This window comes from Trichechus manatus, unplaced genomic scaffold (genome assembly GCF_000243295.1).
Source record: "Trichechus manatus latirostris isolate Lorelei unplaced genomic scaffold, TriManLat1.0 scaffold00002, whole genome shotgun sequence".
NCBI classification, from domain to species: domain Eukaryota; kingdom Metazoa; phylum Chordata; class Mammalia; order Sirenia; family Trichechidae; genus Trichechus; species Trichechus manatus.
In genome coordinates, this window is record NW_004443938.1 from 41,380,813 (window position 1) to 41,391,797 (window position 10,985).

Below are 10,985 nucleotides of genomic sequence, written 5' to 3' on the forward strand. Positions count from 1 at the left end.
AAATTTGTAAAGTATTTTTTTTTTTTTTTTGCCAGTAGAGGCAGCCTTTCAACCCCTGCCTGAGGAAGTCAGTCTCCCCTTACCTGAGGAAACTAAAATAGCCTTCCCTGAGGTAGTTGTCTTACAAGGCACTGCTGATCCTCCCCAGAACCCACCCTACCACCTTTCCTTGCTCCTAGACCTATAATCAGTAGCAAGTCCTAGCAGGCCCCAAAGGGTAAGGTACAAAGTGTGACCTGAGAGGGACTATGATGCAAATAAAAGAGTTACATGATTCTGACAATCTATATTAACCGAAACCCAAGGAATACATGTGGGAATAGAACTTAAGGGTGTGAGATCAAAGTGGAAGAAGTATAAAATTGGATCCCTGCTCTGACAGGAATCACAATAGAGGATCCTGGACAGAATGGGAGAAAAATGTAAAACAAAGTTAAAATTCTCAAAAAAGACCAGACTTACTTGTCTGACAGAGACTGGAGGAACCCCCTAGATGACGGCTCCCTGACACCCTTCTAAATGTGGAGGTGGTGTGGAGCACTCGTGAGGAGTGTGCCTCTTAGCTCAAGTAGATACAAGAGACTAAAAAGGTGGCTTCTGTCCGGAGGTGAGATGGGAATGTCAGGAGCTGGTTGAATGGACAGGAGAATCAGGAGTGGAAAGGAGAAGTGTGCTCTCACAGTATGGGGAGAGTAAATAGAGTCACATAACAATGTATGCATAAATTTTTGTATGGGAAAAAATTTTTAAGAAATGACCAACAAATTCCAATTTCTTCCTCAATTTTACTAAAATGTTTTATGTCACCAAATGCTTGATTATTCAGAGCTTTGCCTTCTGTAGGCCTTTCATTACACAGATGTTATTCAAGTAAATGTTTTGCCACTGTTTACCATGGACTACCACTACCCCCTTACCCCTAAAAACAGGATCATTAATGCCTCTAAATATAAAGCCTGAGGCAGTACAGCAAAGAACAAATTCCAGAAAACCCAGAACAAATTCAGAGAACTCAGGCTGAGGATGGGCCAAAATTCAAGGACTTTGGGGAAGGAGAGACACTTAACTGAAGTTTGGTTAACAGGTATTTTTTTCGTAATGATAAATGAGGAGAATAAGTTCAGTTAATCACTTATGAGGCAAAGAATGGGAAGTTGGAGGATCTGTGTCTGGACTTGGCATAGGTAACGAAGGAGACATCTGTGAGTCTTATCTAAATCATAGTGGGAAGAGTGGTTGTTTGCAGTAACACAAAGGGTGGGAAGAGTCTCTTTAACTACTGCTGTTTTCCAGAATCATAGGTTTCAGGTAAAATTCAACACTGTCATGCTCTTTAAAAAACACTGTTAAGAAAATGAAAAGTCAAGTCACAATTGGGTGAAAATACTCATAGCATATATGTAACAACAGAATTCTATCCAGTCAGCTCAGTAAGAAGATTCACAGCTTGATTAAAAATGGGCAAATTATTTTATAGGAGAGTTCACCAAAGAAAATACGTAAATGGCCAATAATAACATGAATAATGCTCAACATCATCATTAAACAGAGATAAGCAAACTTAAAATATGAGATACCACTACACGCCCACCAGAGGGGGCAAAATAAAAAAGAATGGCAATACCAAGTGTTGATGAGGACTTTTGGCAATTAGAGAACTCATAGATTGCTGGTGGAAGTATAAAATGATGCAATTTCTTTGGAAGTCAATTAAACATACTCTTCTCATATGGCCTAGCAATTCTGCTAGATATTTACCCCTAGGATAGTTATCTAGTGAAAATATATGATGATGCAAAGAATTGTATACAAATAGTCACAGTACCACTATTAATAACAACCCAAATGAACACAATCCATTGACAAGTAGGTGGATAAAAACATTGGAGTGTATTCATGCAATAGAATGTTATTTAGCAATAACAAGCAACGAATTACTGATATACCCAATAACATGGATGAATCTTACAGACATTGAACTGAATGAAAGAAGCTGGTCACAGAAGACTACATATTGTATAATTCTATTCATATCTGATTTTAGAACAGGAGAAACTAATCTACAGAGATAGAAAGGAGATCAATGGCTGCCTATGAAGAAAGAATGGATGTTGGGGTGAGATTAATTGCGAAGGGTCATGAGGAAAATTTCTGGGGTGATGGCAATATTCTGTATCTTGATTGTGGTGGCAGTTACATGGGAGGATACATTCCTCAAAATTCATCAACTGCACACCTTAAACAGTGAAAATTTCTAATATAAATTATACCTAAATATCAAAAAGCTGATTTAAAAAAGTGTTCAGAGATCACTCACCAGAAAAGCTTTCCTTATCAAAGCTTAATGCAGGTTCTAGTCTAGAGTTCTATTCTAAGATAGGAAGGAAATTCGTCAAAGGTGAATACAATCACACTGTAATTCACTTCTCACATTCCAAACATTCTTTTTGTATTTTATTTCTGTAATATCTTTCCAACAGTTCCAACTGAAAAACAAGAACAACAAAAAACACTTTCGTAGTCGTTAGGCTTTTATTGTTCCTTACACTTAGTTTCTGTATTTTCATAAGGAAAACAACTCATGCTCTACTCTGGAGTTTTTACCAATCAGAGCTATTAAAATCAAACCTACAATATTCTAGGTTTTAATATATGATTCTGAGTTTAATTTCTTTAACACAAACCAATGCCAGAAGGGATTAAAAAAAACTTATTTGAAAGAATTTTAATGGCTGTTAACACGAATTATTAATAAATGCTTCTCACAAAATTAAGAAAGCAATCTCTAATAATTAATAGGAATAAACAATATGGATTTCAAATTCTGAACAAAGTTTTTTAAGGACAGACACTATTTTCATTTCTATTTCATGAAAAAGCTAAATGCCATCAGCAAATCAGAAGAGCATGAACTTATTTTTAGCATAAACAAACAGTTATTTAAAAGTTTCTTACTTTCCACACCTTGCACTATGGAGATTCAATCTTAGGGGGTTTGGGTATTTGGGATTATTTAGCTCCTTTCCTGAGGGGATAAGTGTTTTATACATTATCCTAGTTGTGGTAAATTAGGAAGAGAGCTCTAATAAAAGGAGGTATTCAAACATGCATCACATGACAATTCTTTGCTCTTTCAAGACAAATGCTTCTCAGATATGAACAACTAAGTTTTCTTTTTTTAATTAAAATGAACTGTATTTTATGTAGTGATGAAATTAATTAGTTTTTCACTTGGAAGTGAATTACTTTATGAGACGATGATATTAATCACTTTCTGAGCATGCGGGTAAGGATTTATAGGTAAAAAGAAGAAGGGACAGAATGCACTGGCAGTTCTTGACATACTGTATGTCTTTTTCTTTTTCAGGACTTTTGAAAATTGGTGTGACATATGTGCCATAGAGGATGACAATTATTCCAGGTATCTAAAAGGAGAATTATGAGCACTGATTGGTCCCCTCCTGCAGCTGTACAGCTGTGCTACGAGAACCTGAATGGATCCTGTGTCAAAACTGCCTACTCGCCCGGACCTCGGGTGATTCTGTACTTGGTGTTTGGCTCTGGGGCTGTGCTAGCTGTGGTTGGAAACCTCCTGGTGATGATTTCAATTCTTCATTTCAAGCAACTGCACTCTCCAGCCAATTTCTTGATCGCGTCCCTGGCCTGCGCTGACTTCTCGGTGGGAGTGACCGTGATGCCCTTCAGCACAGTGAGGTCTGTGGAGAGCTGCTGGTACTTTGGGGAGATCTATTGTACATTTCACTCTTGTTTTGATGGGTCATTCTGTTATGCTTCTATCTTCCACTTGTGTTTTATTTCTGTCGATAGATACGTTGCTGTCACTGACCCTCTGATCTATCCAGCCAGGTTTACAGCATCTGTTTCTGGCATGTGTATTGCCTTCTCCTGGCTTCTTTCGATTATTTATAGTTTTTCACTTCTTTGCTCAGGGACAAATGAAACTGGGCTGGAGGAACTAGTAAGTGCTGTCTCCTGTGTGGGAGGCTGTCAAGTTGCGGTAAATTCTAACTGGGTGTTTGTGAATTTTGTTATATTTTTCATCCCCACGCTTGTGATGGTAATTGTGTACTCCAAGATTTTTCTCATAGCTAAACAACAAGCCAGGAAAATTGAAAGACTGAGCAATAAGACTGAGAAATCATCAGACAGCTACAAAGACAGAGTGTCCAAGAGGGAGAGAAAAGCAGCTAAAACGCTGGGAATTGCTGTGATAGTGTTTCTGATTTCATCGTTACCCTACTTCATTGATACAGTAATCGATGCCTTCCTGGGTTTTGTCACACCCACATATATTTATGAAATATTCACGTGGTTTGCTTACTATAACTCAGCGATGAACCCCTTGATTTATGCTTTCTTTTATCCTTGGTTTCGAAAAGCCATCAAACTAATCATCACTGGCAAAGTCTTGAGAGAGAATTCTTCAACAACAAATTTATTCTCTGATTAAGTTCTGATTTTAGACTGGGGGAATTGGAAATAGATTCACAATGGACACATCATGGGGAGAGAAATGAATCATAAATGTATAGCTCTTTTAATGTAAAATAATTATGCTTCAATTTTGACCTCTTAAATTCAGTGTCAATGTTCCTTTTTAAATATAACATTAAAATCTAATTGTAGTAGAAACAGCACAGCTTTACAGACAGAGATGCCTGGATTCCAAAGCCAGCTGTGCCTTTTAACACTGTGATCTTGGGCTGCTTAGGTCTCTCTCTGAGCTTCCGTTTATTCTTCTGGTTGACAACATCTTCCTTGTAATGTCTATAGGGTCGCTATGATTCAGAATCAATTCAATGGCAAAAGGGCTTGGTTTGGTTTTTTGTAATGTCTTTGAGATAATTAAACAAATATACATAAAGTACCTAGCATGCAAGGAGCCCTGGTGGTACAGTGGTTAAGCACTCGGCTGCTTCTTCATTTTAAAGATAATGAATCTAAAACCAAGATGTTTAAGAAAGTTAATGAATATCATAAAGCTCTGAATTCAGACAAGTACTTCTAACATCTGGTTCAATATATTTACCCTTGTCTTTCCTGTTTTTATATAGCCTTTCAAATATATTAGAAGAATTATCTAGTTTTACCTCTTTCTTTCCTAGATCATTGTACTATTCTATCTACTTTTATGAATGTTTGAGAACTTTCATTATAAAAGAAAAACTACTGTCCTCGTTATTCTCTTCCGTGAACTACTCTAGGTGTATTGGGAGCAGTCTATTGATCTTTGCTTCAATGAACATTCGCTGAGTGCTTCCTCTATGCAATACGTGGGCCCTGGAACTCATATATTATATAATAATGTGAACAATAAAACAATTTAAACCTAATAATGATTATAACTAAGCTTATTCATTTTATGTGTGGGACTGTTCCAAATGTCCTAAATGCACTATGAGGCTGGTAGCATTATTACTTCTTCTATTTTATAAATGAGGTAACTGAGGCATAGAGAGGTGAAGTCAAATATTTAGTAAATCATAGAACCACTATTCACACCCAGGGAATCTGAGAGTAAGTGAAGTAACAACTTCACAAGGGAGAATGTGACCCAGCCACTGCGCTTGAGTTGTTTAGAGCAATTTGGAGCGCAAGGTTTGTACACAAATCATTTCAAGGGGTGGGGTGGGAGTGCAATTGCTATAAAGAAAGTATAAACAAAGTTCTTTGCAGAGATGAAGACATTGGAAGGATCGATTGATTAGCTATGATATAACATTTTAATCTATAGTTTCCACTTATCCGTGTCTTCATTAGGGAAATGTTATTTTTATCATACAATACTGTTTTCCCTGGGACTGAAGGGAGGGTCATTCAGATAAACTGTATCTGAAATACTAAGGCAGAACTCGTCCACACATCAAGAAAACCATGATCGTGTTGCTTTATATTAATCATTTAGTTTCTTTGTGCTTTTCCTTTCCATCAGGACTAGTACTTTCAATCTACTTCATCCCCCCTAACAACTGTTGGGACTACAAATTACATTTAACTTTTTTTCAGTGCATATTAGCTTATTTTCATGAATAACAGCATGATTATGTTTGCTAATTTTATGTACTTTTAGTAGAGTTGGAATCGACTCGACCAAAAAGAGTTTTTTTTTTTTTTTTTTTTTCAGTAACTCATGCTTTTGAAAGTACATTGAACAATGTCCTTTTATTTTCTATGTATGAAAGTTTAAAACAAAAGACATTGTGGATGCATTTGTATGTAGCCCTCTCCCATTTTTAGTAACCACTTTGTTCACTGTGTTTATTGCACTGATTTTACATTCTAATGATCCATTGTGCATATTATCCCCTCCCCAAAACTGAGTTCCTTGGGAGAAGATCTCCTTCTTCATCATTGTACCTCCAGCATGAACTTTCCACTATATACAGAACATAATGTAGAGTCAATAATGTTTGCTGAATAATTAAATGTGTACTTCCTTTAAATATAGAAATACTTTAGTAAGTTTATATAAGAATATGCATGGTCATATTAAATAAATGTGATTTTTTATGCATCAGTATTTATGCATCAAAGCACTTAACATATTATCAAAATAGCAGACAATATACTTGTTAATTTTGAGGTATATGAGTGTGATCTTTCATGAAAATTAGTTTTATTTGAATCATTCTCTGGAAAGAATCTCCCTCACCAACTGTGGGGCATTGGTAGTTGAATTGGAGGGACAGAAAGGTTCCCAAATCAAAAACATTACATTTCTCCATATTCTCCTTACCACCCAGTCACTAGACCGCAATAATAGACTCACAAAATATTAGAGCGGAAAATACTTTTTGAGATCTCTAATCTAAGCAATTCATTTTTAGATGCATGCCATAATTTAAATAACCTCAGCAAGGTCAGACAACCTGAGTCTTGTGAATTCATGGTAATGGCTGGCCACACTTCAGCAGACTGTCTTGCTGTCCACAATGCCTGGATTGAGTTCTGCTGTGAGATCCTGAAATCCATCCTCATCTACTCCTTCATCTGGTCATGGTGCAACCACTCCTTTCTGAGGATTGCCTCAATTCTTCTCCCTTAGATTTGGCTTGATTGGTCCTATAGATCCACAGACATCTCTTCCCTGCTTTATTATGTATATTCTTATTTCCCAATTTCACCACCTATCTGTCAGTTTGTCATACTGTAGTAGCTTGTGTGTTGCTGTGATGCTAGAAGCTATTCCACCAGTATTTCAAATACCACCAGAGTCAGCCATGGTGGACAGGTGTCAGCAGAGCTTCCAGACTAATACAGACTAGGAGGAAAGGCATGGTAATCTACTTCTGAAAATTAGCCAGTGAAAACCCTATAGCTCACAACAGAACATGTTATCAGGAGAGGTCAGTCATATTTGGTGAAGTAGAGGGCCAGCAAGGGTGAGGGAGACCCTGGATGAGATAGGTTGGCACAATAGCTGCAAGGATGGACTTGAACATGCCAGTGATAGTAAAGATGATGCAGGACTAGGCAATGTTTCATTCTGTTTTATATAAGGTCTCCATGAGTCTGCGTCGACTCAGTGGAAGCTATTTATCTCTATCTCCCAGTTAGCACTGAAGTATTTTATAGGATCTCAATTATAATTCTGACTTTAACTAGAATTCAAGTTCAAAGAAAAATTCACTTAGAGTTATAAAAGCATTTTTCCATTGCCTTCTAGGACCTAGCGTACTGATGAGAAGTTTGATGACAGTATTATGTCCATTCCTTTGTCTTAAGCTATGTCCCTCTAGCCCCTGTTCCTAGAAACTTTTAAGATTTTTTTATATTTGTCTTAATTTAGTGCCTGTATTTTTTATTTGTCCTTTTTGATCTTGGTGGACACTTCGAATTTGAAGTCTTAGGCCAGTCTTTAGTCCAGAAGAAACTTTCTCTAGAATTGTTTCATTTTCTTCCCACTGTTCTATTGGAAGAACAGTTCTTACCTCTGTGGCAACCTTCTACTGTATGTGGTTTTTGTCTACTCAGGTGTTTGCATCAGTTTGATATCATGTGCTTTTTATCTTTTAGATTGGAGGAGGAGAAGGCATTTCAATGGAATTTCAGGGAGAAGGTGAGAAAGACTAAGTGCTCGATTATCTTGAGAAGACCGATCTTTAGATGGTATATACCAATTCAACCATTCCAATTGTTAAAATGTTGAAATATTTAAACAATGGTTGTAAAATATTTATTGCCCTAGGCTGTCAAATTGCAATCCCCTGCTCCCTCCCCCCTGCTCCCAGCTCTTTCTCCCTTGAGAAGAGGTCCTTAGGTTCCTTCTAAGCCACCTCAAGAACCACAACTGAAAAATCAATATAAAGCAAAGGATGGCATCTCAAGGGCTTGCTCCTCCTCTCAGAAGAGCATCATTTATGGCTGGTTGTTGCCCATGCCCTGCTAGCCTACCATACTGGTTTTCAAGTGTTTTGAATATCAGCCCTGAATATTGACCCAGAAATAAAGTAGTCACTTTTTGTCATGTCTGTCTGGGTAATGAAAAACATTCTGTACAACTCTTCTAAACACACTCTATCACAATCCTCGGATATTTCTGAAAACAGCTGTGACTTCAGAAATGCCACATCAACTTCAACCAATTCTCCTACAGAGTTCTGGTCATAACACTATGTCCAAGGTTTTTAATCAACCTGAAGTGCAGATATTCACAACATGAGACATATTAGAATTTTCAGACAGGCCCCAACATCTAATCAGGATGACTCTCAGGATACAACTCAGGCTTCTGTGATCAGGGGAATTGAGATGCTCCAGGGTTAAGTCTTACCTTCTACAGAAAGGCTCTCCTAACCACTCATCCTATATTGAACTCTCAAACCTCTGTTCCTACAATTATTTTGGACTTTATTTACCATATTTAAAAAATACATGAATTAACCTCTTACTATAGTATCTACTGGAGCCCTGGTAGCTTAGTGGTTAAGAATTCATCTGCTAACCAAAAAATAGGCAGTTCGAATTCACCAGCCACTTCTTGGAAACCCTAGGGGGAAGTTCTACTCAGTCCTGTAGGGTCGCTATGAATCCGAATAGACTCAACGGAAACAGGTATAATACCTAGTCTTTTGTTGCTTGAGGGAATGGACCGTGGAGTTATTCTTGGTAGGTGCCACGGCTCCGAAATAGAGCCCTAATTAATTCTTGTTGAAGGAAGAATTGAAGAATCTCAAACCTCTGCTGAAAGACAATTTTTTTAAATTGTGCAGTTTCAAAGAAGGGAAGAAAGAGGCAGAGAAGGTATCAGCCTCTCCATCCAATTAAGCAGGAATGCTTAATGTCTAAGAATCCCACCACAGACTTTTTCCTCAAGTTTCCTCAGACAGAATTCTATCACATGGTGAGCTCTAGCTGCAGGTGAACATGGAGTAGTGAGCATTCAGCTGTTTCAGTCAGAAAGGGAGAAAGAGTTTAGGAGACATTGGGTCAGCCAAGTAGCTCTATCTTGAGCAAAATGTATGTGTGTTTTTAATCCTCTGCTAGAGAATTTAAAATAATTTTCTCTCATATCAATATATTTTAACATCCTTTTTCCCTTTAACTTACCGACACCAGTTAAAAATCAGTTGCCTTCAAGTTGATTCTAACTCATGGAGACCCCCTGTGTGTCAGAGTAGACTGTGCTCCATAGGTTGTTCAGTGTCTGATTTTCTGGAAGTAGATCTCCGGGCCTTTCTTCTGAGATGGCTCTGGGTGAACTCAAACCTTCAACCTTTCAGTTAACAGCTGCATTCACCATTTTCACCACCTAAGGATTCCCAGCATATTATTATTATGCAATACTGGCCAGTTTTATAGAACAACAACAAAAAAAAATGTAACACATATGAGTTACAAAAAAAGAGTATCTTTTCAATCTCAAATTTGTAATGTGAATTTTCCACTTTTCTATCAGAAATTGCATTTGCAAGAACATTTTATTTATAGTTTTGAAGAATAGTAATCATTTTTCACATGCTGCACATATTTTTAGTTATTATTTATTTTTTTAATCTGTAACTGATGTTTTCAGATCTATATACATTAAAGTTCAGAATAGATTTCTAAATTTTATTAAACCACTTCCACCCACCATCACCTCTCCTTCAAACACAAAAGGAGGAAAAGGTAAAGCATAACAGATTTTCCTTTTCAGTCTCTAAAATACTCCTGATTACAAGAATTACTAGGAAACAAATTAAGTACCAAGAAAGTTTCTTGTTGATTACAAAACCAGAGCAAAGGGGAAAAGATGGTTCTAGAAGCTAAACTAAAAAAAAAAAAAAAACCCAAAGCTTTTCCTGTCAAGTGGATTCCGACTCTTAGCAACCCCATAGGACAGAGGAGAACTGCCCCATAGGGTTTCCAAGGAGGAGATGATGGATTTGAACTGCTGACCTTCTGGTTATCAGCCAAATGCTTAACCACTGCACCACCAAGGCCCCTCTAAAAGATTAGTGCGTAGAAAACCTAGTGAAACCTGATAAAACAATAGGACTTTGATTTGAAATTTCTCATTTCCAACATTTCTCACCACTGAACTGTTACCAAATTCTGCCTTTCTGACTTCTGCTTTGCTAAGTTTTTGCTTACCATTCTTCTTCTGCTCACACAGTCTTCATCTAGCCATATCAATATGGTTTATTCAATTGCACAGTCTTCTTGCTCCTTATAGAAGCTGTCACTGTCTCACCATATCATCTTGGCCTAACTGCTGCGCGCACACTAGTTTGACTTCCAACTGCCAGCACCTGAATTGTCTTGCCTGAGGTCTTCCTCGTTGGTCTAAAGCCCACTTCACAACCTGTCGCAGCGGCGGCGATTGTCGGGGCGGCGGAGACAGTAACCAATGCCACAACTCTTACAGAGAAGTGGGGCCAGGAGGGTCACTCTGAGGAGTCGAACCCAGCTTCAGTCCCAGGAGTTTATTTTATAGTCAGTACAGCAAACAGTGAAGCAAATAACAGAACAATGGGCTTTGG

At 37.6% G+C, this 10,985-nt stretch overlaps 1 protein-coding gene across 1 annotated transcript; it reads left to right on the top strand.

The window, feature by feature from the left end:
• The first annotated feature begins 3,439 nt into the window (after nucleotides 1-3,439).
• Nucleotides 3,440-4,471, top strand: LOC101353865 (trace amine-associated receptor 7a-like). The gene has a single exon (XM_004368916.1). The coding sequence runs from the start codon at nucleotides 3,440-3,442 to the stop codon at nucleotides 4,469-4,471; it is 1,032 nt and encodes a 343-aa protein (XP_004368973.1).
• Nucleotides 4,472-10,985: the final 6,514 nt, after the last annotated feature.